At 58.5% G+C, this 18,257-nt stretch overlaps 1 protein-coding gene across 7 annotated transcripts; it reads right to left on the bottom strand.

The window, feature by feature from the left end:
• Positions 1 to 1,151: 1,151 nt before the first annotated feature.
• PERM1 (PPARGC1 and ESRR induced regulator, muscle 1) lies at positions 1,152 to 8,346 on the bottom strand. Of its 7 annotated transcripts, none has more exons than XM_074558505.1 (7): positions 8,206 to 8,346; positions 6,505 to 7,659; positions 6,125 to 6,456; positions 5,254 to 6,076; positions 4,108 to 4,227; positions 2,288 to 2,680; positions 1,152 to 2,206 (listed from the first exon to the last, which is right to left on the bottom strand). In XM_074558505.1, exons 1-6 carry the CDS (start codon positions 8,321 to 8,323, stop codon positions 2,601 to 2,603), a joined length of 2,628 nt encoding a protein of 875 aa, XP_074414606.1. In that variant the 5' UTR covers positions 8,324 to 8,346; the 3' UTR covers positions 1,152 to 2,206; positions 2,288 to 2,600. The 7 variants fall into 7 exon arrangements, with proteins under 7 accessions (XP_074414606.1, XP_074414607.1, XP_074414605.1 ...); XM_074558506.1 differs by having other exon boundaries at positions 5,254 to 6,350; positions 6,423 to 6,456; XM_074558504.1 differs by having other exon boundaries at positions 5,254 to 6,350; positions 6,423 to 7,659.
• Between the last annotated feature and the right edge of the window lie 9,911 nt (positions 8,347 to 18,257).

Here is an 18,257-nt window from a genome sequence, read left to right as displayed (position 1 = left end):
TGACAAAAATCCAAGGGAAGGAAAATTCAGAGTGAAGGAAAATCAGAATGAAGGAAAAATCCGAGTGAAAAAAAATCCGAGAGAAAAAAAATCTGGGTGAAAAAAATCTGAATAAAAAAAAAATCTGAATTAAAAAAATCCGAATGACAAAAAAAATCTGAGTAAAAAAATTCTGTGTGAAAAAAAATCTGAATAAAAAAAATCTGAGTGAAAAAAAATCTGAGTGAAAAAAAACTCCGAGTGAAAAAAAATCTGAGGGAAGGAAGATTCAGAGTGAAGGAAAAACAGAGTTAAAGAAAAATCAGAGGGAAGAAAAAATCAGAGGGAAGGAAAAATCAGAGTGAAGAAAATTCCGAGTAAAGGCAAATCCAGAGTGAAGGAGCTGCTGCAGACAGGGCCATTCCCAGGAGAAGGGGCAGAGGCATCCCTGGTGTCCGGGGGATGAAATGCAGGGCAGATGAAATGCAGGGCAGATGAAATGCAGGGCAGATGAAATACGGGGCAGATGAAATACGGGGCAGATGAAATACAGGGCAGCACCTGCCTGACTTTTTCATGCGCCTGGCACTGCCGGGGTGTCAGCTGAGGGGGCTACGTGCAGGCAGGGATGGCACCAGGGCTGCAGGATGCACCAAGGTCGCTGGGGCTGGGCTGGCTGAGGTGGGAGCTCCTGGCTGCCCCCTCCATCCAGCTTTGGTCTGGGGGAAATCCTCGGGTATATTGAATTTGTGAGCTTTAATCTCCATATTTTGGACAGAGATCCCAGGCATGCCTGGCCTTGCTGTGAGAGCTGGAAAGGTCAGAGAATAAACCAAGCATGACAATTTGAGGCTGCTGTGGCAGAGGCTCCCAGATCCCCCCGGGACCTGCAGGACCTTTCATTCCCCTGCTGGGCTGTGATTGGCCATTAATTAGAAACAACCACATGAGACCAACCACAGATGCACTTGTTCCATCCCACAGCAGCAGATAACCGTTGTTCGCATTTTGCTCCTGAGGCCTCCCAGCTTCTCAGGAGAAAAGATCCTGGCAAAGCATCTGCCCCTGCAGCTCTGGCTCCACACACAGAGACACACACACTGATTTATCCCCCTGCAGGCCCAGCGCTCCCTTAACGCCTCCCCACACGCACAGGGAGGGACACAGGAGCAGTAAATGAGACAGAACTTTATTAGGAGCTTCCAGCACGTTCCATCTGCTCTCCCCCTGCACAGGAGCCCTCTCGGTGGGCGTGCAGCTGCTCCAGGCCATGCAGAGCCTGTCCAGCCCTAATCCCAGCCCCAGGTGTCTCTGTGCCAGCCCACGGCCTCCAGCCCATCCCTGCAGCCCTGCCAGCCTCTCAGCACAAGGAAGGAGCCTCCCCTCTCTGCTGTCACCCCACAAACACCGTGGATCCCAATCCAATCCCTCCCTGGCGCTGTCACCAGGCTGCTGAGGGGAGGAAGCTCCTCCTGAGCTGAGGTGCTCCCCCTGGGGTGCTGAGGGAGCCCTGGGGACAGGGGGAACTGAACCACTGCATTTCCCACTTTCCCTCACCCCACGTCTCCCTTTGCCTCTCTAGGACGGGAGGCACAAAGGGAAATAAATCCAATACCCAGAGCCTTTCCCTGCTGCTTGGCACGGCCAAACCTGCCCACCTCCTCCTCCTCTCTGCTGTCCCCTCTCCTGACCCTGCCGAGCTCAGCCCCTGCCCCTGCTGCCCTTCCCTCAGTGACCCCTGCCCGTCCCTGCCGCAGGATGGGGACGTGTCCCTGTCCCAGCTGTCCCCAGGGACGGAGCCGCGGCGGCAGAAACCTCATCCCCGAGCTGGGGCTTCTTGGGAGTGAAACCCAAGAGGGGTTTGATCCTCCGGGAGCGATCATGGGAGCGCTTGGCAGCGAGCCCTGCATCCCTCTGGGAGGCGCTGCTCTGCCAAGCTCTTCCCAAAGCTCCTCCAGAGATATCCCGGCTCTTTTTATAGGGGTGAAACACCTCCCTGCTTCCTCTGTGCATCCCTGTGCCCCTCTGAGCATCCCTGTGCCATCTCCGAGCATCCCTGTGCCCCTCCGAGCATCCCTGTGCCACCTCTGAGCATCCCTGTGCCCCTCTGAGCATCCCTCTGCCCCTCTGTGCCTTCCTGTGCCACCTCCGAGCATCCCTGTGCCCCTCTGAGCATCCCTCTGCCCCTCTGTGCCTTCCTGTGCCACCTCCGAGCATCCCTGTGCCCCTCCGAGCACCCCTGTGCCCCTCCGTGTATCCCTGTGCCCCTCCGAGCATCCCTGTGCCCCTCTGTGCATCCCCATGCCACCTCCGTGTATCCCTGTGCCATCTCCGTGCATCCCTGTGCCCCTCCGAGCATCCCTGTGCCGCTCCGAGCATCCCCGTGCCACCTCCGTGTGTCCCTGTGCCACCTCCAGGTGACTCCAGCGGGGAGGAGGGACCGTGGGGGCACTGTCCTGTCCTGTCCTACCGTCAGTTCCCGTGCCCGGGAGCTCCCGCTCCCTGTGCCCTCCTGTCCGGTCGGGGATGGGGCCGGGGCAGCTCTCGGGGCCGGCTCCAGGCTTCTCCCACTGTCCAGAACGCAGCCCCGGCCCCGGGCGGCGGCTCCGGCGCGGCACGGGTTAAGTCCGGGGGTGCCCTTCCCTGACCGTCCTTCGGAAGTAGCGGATGGCCGAGAGGGTGCCAAAGCTCGCCAGGAACACTGGAAAACAGCCCAGGACATTGCCAGTGTCGCTCCGGTCCCGAAGGGCTCGGGGGGACACGCGGGGGTCGCTCCTGTCCCTTCCCTGTCCCCCCTCCTGCCCGGGGTTTGCATTCCCAGCACACGGAATTTGCTCCGGGGCTCCTTCCCTCCAAAATCCCACTTTGAGGATTTTCTGGGAGTTTTCTAGCCCCAGCCAAAAGCAGAAAATATCCAAAGCTGAGAATCAAAAGATGTAGGGACACAAGAAATAACTAATGGGGGTGAAACCCAAACCAAGCTCTGCTCTGTCCTTGCACCCAATGGTTTTGATTTGCTTTATAAGGGACATCAAGTTCCCTTGATTCCCAAGCAAAACCAGGAATCCAAGCCGTGTTTTTAGACCCTACACCTTAAACTCAGACTGGATTTTGATTTATGAGCTAGAGGAACACAAACTCAGCTTGTTAGAAGCCCAAATCCTCCACGAGGAGCTTATCCCCCTTTCCACCCCATTTCCAGGGACATTTCCTCCATCCCAGACCCTCAGCAGGACGGGGAGCAGGCCAGGAGCTGCTGGGGATGAGGGCAGGGAGCAGCCTGAGCTCAGGAGCTATTCCCAGCCCGGTGTCAGCTGCCTGCTGACCTTAGCAGGGAACATTCCTGGCCTGCAAGAGCAGCAGGAAGCCTCCATCCTGGCATTTCTTCCCATGGAAGGGGCTCTGCGGGGCAGGGATTGGGGATGCTGCTCTGGAAGGGCTCTCCAAGGGTTCCAGGGAATCAGGGATGCTGCTTTCCCTGAGCCCTGCTCATCCAGCCATGCCCATTCCTGTGGGATTCTGTGAATTTCTGTTTCCTCAGCTTCCTCTCTCCTCACCAGCTTCCAGGAGCTGGGCTTGGAGAGGAGAGGATCCCACAGATCCCCAGGGAATTGCAGGGCTCAGTGCAGGAGGACGATGGGGAGAAGATAAAACTTCCTCCTCCTCTTTGGGGGGAAGATTAAACCTTCTGAGCACCTCAGAAAAACACGGGAATTTTGGTGCTGGATGAAGGTTTAACCTCAACTTTGGTGATGACAAAAAAACCCAGGCAGGCTTGGCCTTGCTGTGAGACTGGTTGTGTTGGGAATTTTGTTCCTGCTGGGATGAAGGTACCTAAACCTGCTCACAGCAGGTCCTAAGGAAGTCCTGCCAAGCTGAGCCCTGTCAGGGACCCTGGATGGAGCAGGACCAAGGCTGTGGAGGCAGCAGCTGCTTTTGGGGAAAGCACAAAAGACACGAGCAGGAATGGGATCAGAGGGAAGAGAAAAGGCACGGAAATGGCTTTGGAACACCGGGAAAAGGCTGCACTTCCCCAGAGGCAGCTGCAGGTATAAATATCCCATTTTTCCTCCCAGCCAACGTCCCCCAGAGCCCTCCCACCCCTCTCCAGGCTGGCACTGTACGTACTGGTCTTCCAGGCATCCGGAGCCTGCAGGTCAGATGTCTTCACAGCCCAGGAGGCGAAGGCACAGAACACCAGGCACATGTCCTTGTGGCTCAGCACCCGGGGCTGCTCCTCTGCTGCTCCTGCCACGAGAGGAGCACGAGGCGCTGGGGGCTCTGTGCCACCCCCTCTGCCACAGCAACCCCCTGGGAAATCAGCCCTGGAGGTCTTTGGGCACCAGGGGGGACATCAGAGGGCTCTGTGCGTTCCCAAGGGACAGGGGCACATTTGTCACCCTTCCCCTCAGTCCTACACTCTGTTAAAACCCCCAAGGAAATGGGATTTTTAACTCCTCAGTCCTTCACTCTATTAAAAACCCCAAGGAAATGCTTGCTGAGGCCACCCCAGGCTGCCCCAGCCCTCTGTGGTGGCTGCAGTCGGGTCTGGGGGGCAGACTGGGGACACAGCAATTCCTGGGGACACAGGCAAGGTCCCCTCCTGTCCCCAGTGTCCCCAGGCACACCCAGCCAGCTCCAGGACAGCATCTGAGAGTGCTCAGTGTCCATATCCCACCCATCCTGCCTCCTATTCCCTGAGCCAGCCTGCAACAGCTTCAGATCAGGTTCTGTCTGCTCCTATTCATTTGATCAGGCTTTCAATTAAAGCTGCCCTATTAATTAGCTGTGACCACCTCAGAGGGTTTTTTTCAGACTGGAAGCTCCATGCTGAGGCTCCCTTTGGGATGGCTCCCTCAGTGTTTGGGTTGAGGATTAACTCTGGGCATCATTTAAGCTCAAAGACAAACCCCTGCCTGTCCTGGTGGATCAAACTTCTCCCTTTATTCCCATTTCTCTCACCTGCCCCCAGGAGCAGCCATGCTCAGGTGACCTCTGAGGTCTCCAGAGGGTGTTTGTCTGCTCAGGGTGGGTTTTACAGTCCCACATTCCCTGTCCGTGCTGGGGGACCAGGCCAGGAGCACTGGCTTGGCACAGGGACAGAGGGAGGAACATCCCAAGGGACAGAGGGAGGAACATCCCAAGGGACAGAGGGAGGAACATCCCAAGGGACAGAGGGAGGAACGTCCCAAGGGAGACCCCGAGGGACAGATGGAGCATCCCTCTGGGTGACACAGCCTGTGGCAGGTCCCCCCAGGGGACAACAGGATTTACCTCTCAGTGCCAGGGCCCTGTCCTCATCTTCTGGCCAGCCCTGGGCTCCTCCCAGCGGGACCAGGGCGAGCTCCTCTCCGGATCTTCTGGGCACCAGGGCCTGGGAGCCTGGGGCTTGGCCTCCTCCCAGCTGGGCCTGCCTCTGCAGCAGGGAGCCCAAAGCCCTCACGGCTTTCTTCACCTCTGAGGCCGGGGCCAGGGAGAAAATCCCTCTCCAGCCCATCCTGTTGGGGGCTGGCTCTGGGAAGAAGCGTTCATGCACATCAGGGACCGAGATAACCACGGTGTCCTTGTCTGGAGCACGGCTGGGCGCCTCCTGGTGCAGCCCAGGGCGCTCCAGGCCTCTGAACTTCTTTCTTTTCCTGTCTTTAGCTTTGCCTTTCTTCCTGCTTCCTTCTGGCTCGGTGAAGAAGTACTCGTAGAGCTCAGGCCAGGAGATTTCCCTCTGCAAGGGCGATTTGCGCCCCTCCAGGGAGCTGCCCAGCTCCTCCTCCTCCTGGGAGTCACAGAACAGGTACTCGTACATCTCGGGCCAGGTCACATCCAGCGAGTTGGGCTTGCCAGAGGCGCCCTCGGCAAAGCACAGGGGGCTGACGGCCCTGGGGAGCTCAGCTGCAGCTTCCCAGGGCAGCCCGGCTGCGGGATCACACGGGATCTCGATGGCAGGGATCCTGGGCAGCTCGGCTGCAGGGATCCTGGGGATGTCAACAGCAGGGCTCCTGGGGATGTCAATGGCAGGGCTCCTGGGGATGGCAATGGCAGGGCTCCTGGGGATGGCAATGGCAGGGCTCCTGGGGATGTCAATGGCAGGGCTCCTGGGGATGTCAATGGCAGGGCTCCTGGGGATCCCAGCTCCAGCACTCCTGGAGATCTCAGCTGCAGGGGTCCTGGGGATCTCAATGGCAGGGATATTGGGGATCCCAGCTGCAGGAATCGTGGGGATCTCAATGGCAGGACTCCTGGGAATCGCAGCTGCAGGCTCCCAGGGGATCCCAGCTGCAGGAACTGCAGGGATTTCTGAGGGTTTCCTGGGGATCTCAGCTGCAGGAATTCCAGGGGTCTCTGAGGGCTTTTTGGGAAGTTCAGCAGCAGGAACTGCAGGGATCTCAGCAGCAGGAATTCCAGGTATCTCAGCAGCAGGGATTCCAGGTGTCTCAGCAGCAGGAATTCCATGGATCTCAGCAGCAGCAGCAGGAACCGCAGGTATCTCAGCAGCAGAGAGTCCAGGTATCTCAGCAGCAGGAACTCCAGGTATCTCAGCAGCCGGGATTCCAGGTGTCTCAGCAGCAGGAACTGCAGGGGTCTCAGGAGCAGGAACCCCAGGTACCTCAGCAGCAGCATTCCCTCCAGGTGTCTCATCAGCAGGCTGCCCCCCAGCCCCCTCAGCAGCATTCCCTCCCAACGCCGCCACATTCCGGGGCTGGAGAGGCTTCCCTGGCATCTCCTGGCTCTCCTCCCCTGGCAGAGCCGCGGCTCCGTCCGCAGGGACCGCGGGGACGGTGTCACGTCCGCCCGAAGCCCCGGCCTGCGCTGCCTTCGGGGCCCGGGTGCCCTTGGTCCTGCCCGGGGCCTTGGGGCCGCCATCGCCGCCCTCCTCGCTGCCCAGCCTCACCAGCGCCGCCCTGGCGGCCTTGTCCTTGGCCCTGCCCTTCCGAGGGGACGCCGGGGAGCCCGGCGGGGCCTTGCCGGGGGGCGCCGCGCTCGGGGGCTCCCGCTCCCCCTCGGCCCCGCGCTGCTTGCGGCTCTTCCTGGGCTGCGCCGGCACCTTGGGCCTCACCACGCTGGGGGAGCCGCCCGGAGAGCTGGGCTCCGTGCCCGCCGGGTCCTGCTGCGCTGCCACGCTGGGCTCCGTGCCCGCCGTGTCCTGCTGCTGCTGCTGCGCTGCCACCGGGGGCTCCGAGGGGGCTCCGGGGGCTGCTGGGGCTTCTGGCTGTGCCAGCGGGGCTTGTGTCCCTCCTGCATCCCCGCCCTGCTCCATCCCTGCGGGCGCTGTCCCCGCCGTGCCCTGCGCGGTGCCGCCGGGTGCCCGCGGGGGCTGCTGCCTCCTCTGGGCGCTGGGCATGGCAGCTGCACAGCCGGGCTGGTGGCTGTCGCTGTCACACAGGGACCTGCCCGGCTCCGCTCCGCGCTCGCTGCCCGGCACACAGCACTGCCCGCGCTCCGGGCGGCTGGCCCCGGCGCGGGCACCACGTGTCGCGGGGTTGGCACTGCCCGGCGCTGCGGGCTCGCTGCCCGGCCCGGCCGCGCTGCCCCTGCCGCCGCTGTCCCCTTGCTCAATGTCACTGAGGCTCTGCTCCTCGGCCGTGGCCAGCGAGGCCGGCGCCAGGCTGCACTCCTCCGCGGCCCGCAGGAACTCGGCCCACTCGCGGTCGGTCAGCTGGATGCTGTACTCGAAGTTATCCATGCCTGCGACAGGGGAGGGCCACGCGTCAGGCACGGCGGGGTGGCACCGCTGTGTGCCCCCAAAATCCAGCTATGTGGCCCCCCGGCCAGCTGTGTGCCCCCAAAGCCCAGCTGTGTGCCCCCAAAATCCACCTGTGCGCCCCCCCGGCCAGCTGTGTGCCCCCAAAGCCCAGCTGTGTGCCCCCAAAGCCTTGGGATTCTCCCCACAGCTGCACAGGGGATTTGGGATGTTTCCCAGAGCTGCACAGGGGCTTTGGTGTTCTCTCCACAGCAGCATCACACCCCACACCCCCATTTCCCACCCATTTTGCCTCCAGTCCACCTTAAACCCGGCACTGATGTTCCCGAGCATTCCCAAAGCCCAGAGCAGCCGGGGTATCCCCACAGCACAGCTGGACAGCAGGACACGCACAGCTGGGCAGTACAGCAGGACAGCACAGCAGGACACACAGCTGGACAGAAGGACAGCACAACTGGACATGCACAGGGACAGCAGGACACGCACGGGGACAGCAGGACACGCGGGGAGGGGACAAGGCCCGTCCTTACCTGTCCCCCAGCCCCGGGTGGGGACGGGGCCATGCAGGAGCCACAGCAGAGCCCTCCCAGCAGCACATGGTGCCCTGCCCTGGCCGGGGCACAGAGCCCAGCTCCAGCCCAGATCCATTCAGGGACCAAAAATAAACCCTGTGTCCCTCCCCGGTGTCACCTGAGAGCCCAGTGCCACCGGGCCATATATAGAACTGCTGGGGACAGGCCAGGCTGGCTGTGACCGTGTTCACAGGGCTGTCAGGATGAGGGAACAGACGAGGATCTGACTCCGTGTTTCAGAAGGCTGATTTATTATTTTGTCATATATATTACTTTAAAACTATACTAAAAGAATAGAAGAAAGGATTTCCTCAGAAGGCTCGCTAAGAATAGAAAAAGAAAGAATGATTACAAAGGCTTGTGGCTCAGAGAGAGAGTCCGAGAGAGCTGTCTGTGACTGGCCATTAATTAGAAACAACTACATGAGACCCATCACAGATGCACCCGTTCCATTCCACAGCAGCAGATAACCATTGTTTACATTTTGTTCCTGAGGCCTCTCAGGAGGAAAAATCCCAAAGAAAGGATTTTCCATAAAAGACATCTGCGACAGGTGGCAGCCAATGTGTGACAGTGCCACAGCCACATCTGGGGACACTCCTGGTGCCCCCTGCTCTCTCCTGGGGTCACTGCAAGGGGAAGGGGACAGGCCACGGAGCTGCCAGCCTTTGGCACACCTGGGTGGCACTCACTGTCCTCTTTCCCACAGAGCCACCTTAGTCACGCTCTCCACAGTGACACAAGGCCACCTCGGGGGCAGGGTTCACCTATTTAGGGCACTCCCAGGGCAGGGTGACATCAGGAGGTCACAGCCGGCCCCAGGATCTTGTGACAAACCCCGCGGGGCGTGTGGCAGCACCCACGGCCACCTGTGCCACGTGCTGCGGGCACAGATTGGGAGCAGCCTGGCACGGGGCACTGGCACAGCGCCCAAGAATGGCCTGGCAGGTCACAAAGCCGAGCCAGAAATAGCCCTCAGCTCCCACCAGCCTTCCTCCCACCTTCCTCCTCCTCATCCCAGGGTCAGAAATAGCCGCCCTGAAGGAGCTGCCTGCAGGACAGGGGCTGGGGGAGTGAGCCCAAATCCGACCCCGACCCCCAGCCCAGCCCGGACCCTCAGCCTTGCCCGGAGGCTCCAGGGACCCCCTCGGCCACCAGGACCCCGCAGTGGGACACCCTGGCCAGGGCTGGGGGTGCTGTGGGAGCTGAGATGGACCCTGCACCCTTTGGGGATCCCACAGTCTCTGCACCCATCAGGGGTCCCACAAGCTCTGCACCCCTCGGGGGTCCTCCCCAGGGCCAGGTGCTGCCCATGCCCCCCTGCCCACCCCGGGGAGCCGGGGCACAGCTCTGGGCTCTGTGCTCACAGGGAGGTGCCAGCAGTGTCCCTGTCCTGCCCTGCCGTCCCCGAAATGGCTCTGTCCCTCTGGCCCCAGGTGCCAGCAGTGTCCCTGTCGTGCCCTGCTCATCCCCACAGGGAGGTGCCAGCAGTGCCCCTATCCTGCCCTGCCATCCCCGAGATGGCTCTGTCCCTCTGGCCCCAGGTGCCCGCAGTGTCCCTGTCGTGCCCTGCTCATCCCCACAGGGAGGTGCCAGCAGTGTCCCTGCCCTGCCATCCCCGGGACCGAAGCTCCCCGCGGTGGCGGCTGTCCCGCACTGCACGGCCGGGACGGAGCCAGCCCAGCGGGGACAGGAGCAGCAATCCCTGCCCGGGACGCGGTTCCCTGTGCGGCCGCACCATCTGCAGGGCAGCGCCGCTCCCTCCTTCCCATCCTATCTCACCCCTGACCGGCCCACGGCCCGCTCCCCCCGCACACCACAGGGGAAACCGAGCGGTTTCCTCCGCCTGGCCCGGCCGCTTCCTTCCCCTGGAGCCGGGCCCGAGGCACGGAGAGCGTTCAGCGAGTGCCTGAGAGCGGCAGGGAGCGAGGGACGGGCTGGGACACAGCTGGGACACAGCTGGGCAGGGGCACACGGAGGGTGGGATGGGCTGGGATGGGGCTGGGATGGCGCTGGGATGCTGGGGTGATGCTCGGATGCTGGGATGGGGCTGGGATTGTGCTGGGATGATTCCGAAATAGTCTCAACATGGAATAATTAGAATATTCACAATATGGAATAACTGAAATATTCTTAATATGGAATAATCGGAATATTCTCAATAAGGAATCATTGCAATATTCCCAATATGGAATAACTGGAATATTCTCAGTATGGAATAACTGAAATATTCCCAATATGGAATAACTGGAATATTCTAAATATGGAATAATTGCAATATTCTCAATATGGAATAAATGCAATATTCTCAATATGGAATAACTGGACTATTCTCAATATGGAATAACTGGAATATTCTCAGTATGGGCTAATTCCCCTTCTACCCAAGAAACTCCATTTGGGAAGACTCTACCTCAGTGCAGCTTTTCAATCCAGCACTGGAACATCACGAGTGCAGGGGCTTGGCTGATCTCCCCGTGAGCCAGCCCAGACAATGCAGAGAAACGTGGCTTTGATTAGGAGGATCCTCCCTGCCCCGATGCACACCCATCACACGCTGTGCAGCAGGGCAGGGAGGGAGAGACTGCAGGAAAAACAGTGGGAAAAAATAAAATAAAATAAAATAAAATAAAATAAAATAAAATAAAATAAAATAAAATAAAATAAAATAAAATAAAATAAAATAAAATAAAATAAAATAAAATAAAATAAAATAATAAAATAAAATGGAAAATGCTGTCCCTGATCTGATCCATTCCTTCCTTTCCATGAATTCCTGCGGGGTCCCACCTGTCCAAGGAGGGGGATTTGGGAACGCTGAGCTGCTCACGTACAGCCCCGACCCTGCACAGGGCCAGGAGCCCTCCCTGGGATGATCCCAATCTCAGCAATTGGGATCCAGCCCAGGGAAGGCCGGGGAGGAGCAGCTGCGTGCTCAGGAAAGGGTTAACCCTCAGTGAAACCCCGAGCCAGCCAAGCCGCAACCACCGGGCTGGTTTTGCTGGTTTGGGGGCAGGTGAGCAGCAACCATCACCCCCAAACCACCCCAGAGCCGCATTGTTTTCCCCCAAACCCTTTAACTTTTTTTTCATTTTGGTTTGTTTTTTGGGTTTTTTTGCCTGAAACTCACTCCCCGTTCTCCGTCAAAATTCCAGCCCATGCTCATGCAAAGGTCACGCTCGGCTCGCTTGAAACGCAGCCCGGGCTGGCCTGAAACGCTGCCAGGCTCTTCCCAGAGCTCCCTCCTGGCCGCAGTTTCGGGTTGCTCATCCAAGGCTGGCCGGGTTTCACATTGCTGAGCAAGAACCTTGGGCTCTGCCCTCCCAGGAGCAGCCCCGGGCAGGGACAGGGACACAGCGACACGGTGGCAGTGCCAGGGACAGGGTGGCAGTGCCCAGCACCTCCGAGGAGAGGGAAAACAGAGCAGGGAGATGGCCCGAGGCAGCGGCAAGGGCTCAGGATGCAGGAGCAGGAGGCACTGACCCTGGGGACAGCCCTGGAGCGCCCAGCTGTGCCCGGACAGACACTGTCCCCTGTCCCAGAGCGGCCTGGGTGCTGCTCCTGCCTTGGGGACAGCAGCTACAGGGCCAGGTGACCTCTGCCATGGCCCAGCCACCTCCCTGTCCGTGCTGTCCACTTTATCCTCTTCACTCTCTTCACTCTCTTTACTCTAATTTTTCCCTTTTTCTATTTTTTTATTAATGCATATTATTATTCCACTATTATTCTATTTGTTCTATTTTTAAGTCCTGAATAGAGCCCTCTGGAAGTTCCAGCTCTCAGGAATCCTTTCCCCCCACCCCGAACCCGGCAGGATCAGGGGTTTACCTGCGCACTCCCCTTCCTGCCGTTTCCACTAGATGTCACTTACAGCCACCAAGTCCGCGCTTTCCTGGGATTTTTCACCTCCTCTCTGGAGGTTCAGATTCTGTGGGAAACCCGAAATCGGGGTGTGGGCTCTGCAGAACGGGGGGGCCGTGCTGGAGCAGCCAGCAGAGGGGAGGGTTTGGGGGTCCCCTGAGCATCCATCCATGTGGGGGATGAAAATCCCAGTTCCACAGGGCTGGGAGGGCAGGGGCTGTGCTGGCACTGCTGGGAACCCCTGTCCTGGCAGGGGAATGCTTTTGTAGAGACCGGGTAACTGAGAGGCGTTTTAAAAGATTTTATTCTGTTATTAGTCCCGGTGGAGAGAGAGACAGGAGAGACGTAAAGCTCGACGCTGTTCTGATTAGAAGCCAGGAGCTCCCCACCCAAAATTCCTCCCTAAATTTTTCAGGGAAAAATTTCAATACTACTTTAATTTCAATACTCAATTTCAATACTTTATAAATGCCTTTTAGCCTATTAGTTTTGCTACACAACACTATGACTTCTAACCACCTGTATTTTTACCCCGCGTGGCCCTGCTACCTTTCACAGTTCTAATGCGGGTCTGTACAAACTTCCCAACTTCAAGAATCCTTTACAACTCTAAGAATTCTTTACGAATCCATTTCTCCCAGAGGACATTCATGAACCCACTCCGTTCCCAGGCTCCATCCAAAGTGGGAATTTCCCAAATGCCTGGGGAGGCTTTCCAAGCCCCCGTGGACGTGCCAGCAGTTGGTGACAGTGACACCGAGCCAGCAGTTGGTGACAGTGACACTGTGCCAGACGCGGGTGACAGTGACACTGTGCCAGACGCGGGTGACACCGTGCCAGCTGTGCAGCAGGGAGCCGTGCCAGGAGCAGCACCAGGCTCAGCCCTGAGGAGCCCAAATGTCAGAGCAGCTCCAGCTGTGCCAGCTGCCAGCTCCCAAGGACATCCCTGATCCCGAAATCCGCCGCCCTCGCTCACCTGGGAGTGAACAGCTCCATCTGAGCAGAGCTGCCTTTAATTTGTTCCCAGGTTTTTGAATACAAACCCCACAGAGCATCTCGGCCAGCCCTGGAGGTTTGTGCAGGGGTTTCTGAGGCAGGGTTGGATTAGAGCTGGTGATTTACTCTGGGTTGGCCATTCCAGAGCCAGGACAGAGCAGCAAAGGTTAAAACCCAGAGCTGGGACAAACCCTGCAATGGTTTGGGCTGGCAAAAAGCCCAGTGCCACCCCATGGGCACCTTGCACTGTGCCAGGCTGCTCCAAGGCCGTCCAGCCTGGCCTTGGACACTGCCAGGGATGGGGCAGAGCTGTGCCAGGAACAAAATCCTAAATTCTAAAAATTCCTAAATTCTAATTCCTGAATTCCTAAATTCCTCCTTTTCCAAGCCAAGGTCGGTTCCCCATCCCCACTTCTCCTCCCTCCTCCTGGCCGGGCTAATCAGCGCTGGCTAATTGGCCAGGCAGTGCCTGCACCAGGAGGGGCTGCGGAGGGGCTGCGCTGCTCCTGCACCGTTTTCATTCATTCCTCCCCCGGGGCACACAGGGAGAGGCTCCGGAGCTGCCGGGGAGGCACCGGGGCTGCGCTGCTCCGGCAGCCTAACAAGGAGCAGCTGCGGCGGGCACAGCGAGGAGCAGCGCGGGGAAAAGGCCCCGCTGCATTAATTAAAGGTCACGGGGCCATTCCAGAGGCTTCCCAATTACCCCAGCCGGAGTGTGGCTAATGTGAGATAATGATGTCACACAGGCACTAATGAGGCAGGTTATCCAAACCCCCCCGGCCCCCGCCCGGCCAGGAGCTCCGCCATGAGCAGAGGGAAAAGGGAAAAGGGAAAAGGGAAAAGGGAAAAGGGAAAAGGGAAAAGGGAAAAGGGAAGAGGGAAAAGGGAAATCTTCCCTCTGCTCCTTCTCCTTCTGGACATGGATAATGCAGCCAGGGCAGGCAGGAGGAGAGGCCTCAGCCCTCTCTGGGGATTTTGTGCCCAGGAGCAGCTCAGCAAGGCCTTTCCCCTATGGAACTGCCCCTCAGGAGTGATGGCAACAGATATTGTGGGGCACTGACCGAGCCCAGCCCCATCAGCGCTCCTTAATTGAGCCTAAGTGGGAGGTGGGGATCTGCTGCTGCTCTGGAAGGATCCACCCGAGCAGGGATGCAGGATTCCCTGATTCCCTGTGCTCCCCCTGAGCAGGGATGCACATCTGGGTGGGCTGCACAGCTGGATCAGCGCCATGGCTGCAGCTGCCGGTGGCACCCAGGCCATGGGACTGCCCTAGGGATGATGGAGAGCTGCACAGCTGGATGGGCTGCACAGCTGGATGGGCTGCACAGCTGGGTGGGCTGCACAGCTGGGTGGGCTGCACAGCTGCGTGGGCTGCACAGCTGGATGTGCTGCACAGCTGGATGGGCTGCACAGCAGTGCAGACAGCACCCAGGAGGGATCAGGAGCCCTGCCCTGAGCCGGCCCCACCTGCAGAGCTGCTGCAAGGGACAGAGGCAGGAGAAGCAGCTCCTCCTCTCCCACACCAGGGAGCTGCACACTGCAATGTCCCGGGGATAAATGCAATGACTCCTTCTCCAAACCGCACCCAGAGCCGTGAAATGGGGGGTTTGGGAGCAGGAGCTGCCAGCTGTGAGCGCTCAGGCTCGGGAGCAGCCAGCACAGGCAGGGGGAGGCAGAGCTGGAGCAGCAGCAGCAATCTCAGAGCTCAGCAGAGCCAGGGCTGCTCATTATCTGCAGCTCCCAGCCCTCCCACATCCTGCACGGCACAGGAAAAGTTGTCAGGGCAAAGTGAAGGCAGGCAGGGATGAAAAGCCTGGAAAGGCAGGAGCAGGGGGGGAACAGCACCCGGCTCTGCCAGGGCCAGCAGGGCACAGCCTGGGCTGGGAAGGAGCTTGGTGCCCACCAGGATCCCCCAATTCCCAGCCAAGGGTGGGGAGCTGCTGTCCCTCTGCCAGCCCCGTGACAGCTGCTGCAGGAATTCTGCTCCTCAATCTGGGTGGGATTTCAATTCTGCTCCCCCAGTCTGGCTGGGATTTTTTCCATGCGCTCACAGATCAGGCTAAACCAACACAAATCTCCCAACCTGCAGCAGAGGAAGAGGCTGGGAGGGCTGGGGCTCTGCAGGCTGACCTTTGCTAATCCCCAGGCAGTCAGGCAGTGAGGAGCTGGCTGGGCAGACCCTGCTCTCCCCACGGGCAGAGTTTCCAACTTTCCTCTGCTCCCTGTGGGGCTGGGGGAGCTCAGAGCTGCTCCAGGATGATCCCAGCCCTGCCCGGGGCTCCCTGGATGTTCCTCAGGGGACCCGAGAGCAGCAGCACCTCCCTTTGCTCCCTTCTCCATGTCTAAAAATGGGGATGGCGAGGCCCTGGAGATGTTGCTATAAAAAACAATCCCTGTGCAGCAACTGGAGCGCTCGCAGCAGGCTGGGAAGGTGCTGCTGCTGCTTCCAAGCAAAATCTGGATGTTCTGAGCAAATTCCTTGGCTGGTCTGGCAGCTTCAGGATGCTCAGTGATGAGCCAGACCCAGTCCTGGTCCCAGATTTCTGCTCCCAGATTTCTGCTCCCAAATTGCTGCTCCCAAATTTCAGCTTCCAGATTTCTGGTTCCAGATTTCCGCTCCCAGATTTCTGCTCCCAGATTTCTGCTCCCAGATTTCTGCTCCCAGATTTCAGCTCCCTGCACACCCAGACTGTCCCCAAGCCCGGGTTTTGTGCAGCCTGCAGCACTCACACATCTCCAGCTTGCACAGAGAAATAAACAGAGGGTGGCAAAGCTGAGCAGCACCTGCTGCAGAGCCAGCCCCAGCCCTCCTCCTCCTCACCCAGACCCACCACAGCCAGGCAGAGCTTCCTGCCAGGAATATTCCATGGGAATATGGAATGTTCCAGCTGTGCAGAGCCTGGTGCAGCTGTGCAGAGCTGTGTGTGTGCTCAGCAGGATTTTGGGGGAGCTCCAGGATTTTGGGGGAGCTCCAGGTTTTTTGGGGGAGCTCCAGGATTTTGGGGGTGCTCCAAGTTTTTTGGGGGAGCTCCAGGATTTTGGGGGTGCTCCAAGTTTTTGGGGAGCAGCGATGCAGAGTCCCAGCCCTGCCTGTCAGAAGGAGCTGCCAGGAGGGTGTTTTCCCCCAGAACCTGTTTTCCAGATCCCCTGGCATCCTTCCACGGCTCTCGCCGCCTGCGTCATCCTTTTACGAGGCTGCTGCTTCCCCGGGAGCCCCTTCCCTTCCTTCCCTCCCTCCCTGCGCTGAGATTTTATTTATTTGTTTATAACGCTCCTCCTGTCCCCAGGACGCCTTTCATCCCGCGGAAATCGGTGACAGGAGGGAGGGGACAGCCTGGGGACACGGGGGTTGCTGTCACTGCGTGCTGTCCCCCGGGGATGCTGCAGGGGCTGATCCCGGTGGGACAGGGACAGGGACAGGGACAGGTCCCAAAGCCACCCTCACGCCGGGGGTGGTACCTCAATACACCAGCTGTGGCTCTGGCTCCTCTGTAAAGGGAATTTTGGTCACAAATGGAGCAATGATGTGGGGCCATGGGCAGGGGGTGCCAGCCTTTATCCCAGGCTGGTCCAGACCCACCCGGCCTGGCCTGGAGCAGTTCCAGGGATGGGGCAGTGTGACGGCGTTCACAGGGCTCTGAGGATGAGGGAACAGATGAGGATCTGTCTCCATGCTGCAAAGGCTTGATTTATTATTTTATCATATATATTACATTAAAACTATACTAAAAGAATAGAAGAAAAGGTTTCATCAGAAGGCTGCCTAAGAATAGAATAGAATAGAATCAGAAAGAATGATAACAAAGGCTTGTGCTCGGCTCTCTGTCAGAGCCAGCTGTCTGTGATTGGCCATTAATTAGAAACAACCACATGAGGCCAATCACAGATGCACCTGTTGCATTCCACAGCAGCAGCTAACCATTGTTTGCATTTTGTTCCTGAGGCCTCCCAGTTTCCTAGGAAGAAAATTCCTAAGGAAAGGATTTTCCATAAAAGATGTCTGTGACAGGGCAGCCCCAGGGAGGGCAGAGCGAAGCCCAGGTGGAGCTGTGAGGGCAGAGCAGCCCAGGTGGAGCTGTGAGGGCAGAGCAGCCCAGGTGTGGCTCTGGGAGGGCAGAGCAGCCCAGGTGTGGCTCTGGGAGGGCAGAGCAGCCCAGGTGGAGCTGTGAGGATGGCAGAGCAGCCCAGGTGTGGCTCTGGGAGGGCACAGCAGCCCAGGTGTGGCTCTGGGAGGGCAGAGCAGCCCAGGTGTGGCTCTGGGAGGGCAGAGCAGCCCAGGTGTGTCTCTGTGGCTGTCCCCCCGAGGTGACAGGGCAGGATGTCACACTGTGCCCCAGGGAGTGCCCAGGGCAGCCGGAGGTGCCAGCCCGGAGGGTGTCAGCAGCAATTAGCGCCTCACACCCGGCCGGGACGGGATCAACACTGCCCGGGCAGCCAGGGGTGCCAGACAGGCGGGGGGACCCTCGGGACAATGCCTGCGGTGCCACCGACAATTTCCCTTTTTTTTGTGTTTTTGTGTGCCAGGGGAATTCGCGGCTTAGTGGGTGTCCTGGGTTGACTATGACGCTTTTATCCCCAGTCCCCTTGTTCTGTTTATGTTGAATAATAACTTTTGCACCTTTAAGCCTTGTTCCATCCCAGACGCTTTCCTGCCTTCCCCCAAGCGCAGTTTGAGCTGGGGATGGGCAGCAGTCGGTGCTCGGTGCCCGGCAGAGCTCGGGAGGGCAGGGAGCTGGATAAACTGAAGGGCAGGGATTGGGAAATCACAGCATTGATAAGGAAAAGACCTTTCTGATCGTTAAACCCCATCGGGCGAGGCGGAGCTGGGATGGTGCCCTGTGCAGGAAACACCTGTATTGGCACGCTGTGCCCGCATGGAACTGGCAGAGAGGATAAATGAATGAATGAATGAATAAATATATATTATATTGTATTATATTAGTATATATATTTGTTATTACATTGTTATATAATATATAATATAAAATGTTATAATAAATTAATAAATAAACTAATAAATAAGTAAATAAAAGGTGCTGAGCCCCGGGGGAGCAGGGATTTAGGATTGCTCAGTTTTTCCCTGCTGGAGCCCCACGGCGGGGTGAGAAGGCAGCGCTGAGGAGCCGCCACCACGCCAGGGCCTGGAATGAAAC

Source organism: Zonotrichia albicollis, chromosome 25, assembly GCF_047830755.1.
Source record: "Zonotrichia albicollis isolate bZonAlb1 chromosome 25, bZonAlb1.hap1, whole genome shotgun sequence".
NCBI lineage: Eukaryota > Metazoa > Chordata > Aves > Passeriformes > Passerellidae > Zonotrichia > Zonotrichia albicollis.
This window is presented reverse-complemented; position numbering and strand designations above follow the sequence as displayed.

Bases quoted from the DNA above. Each gene is read 5' to 3' on its own strand.
- PERM1 (XM_074558502.1), bottom strand. From the start codon at position 8,323: ATGGATCTGGGCTGGAGCTGGGCTCTGTGCCCCGGCCAGGGCAGGGCA. The intron at 7,660-8,205 runs GTAAGGACGGGC...CCCCTGTCGCAG, and splicing joins CACCCGGGGCTGGGGGACAG to GCATGGATAACTTCGAGTAC. The intron at 6,457-6,504 runs CTGGAGTTCCTG...CTGCTGAGATAC, and splicing joins AATCCCGGCTGCTGAGATAC to CTGCGGTTCCTGCTGCTGCT.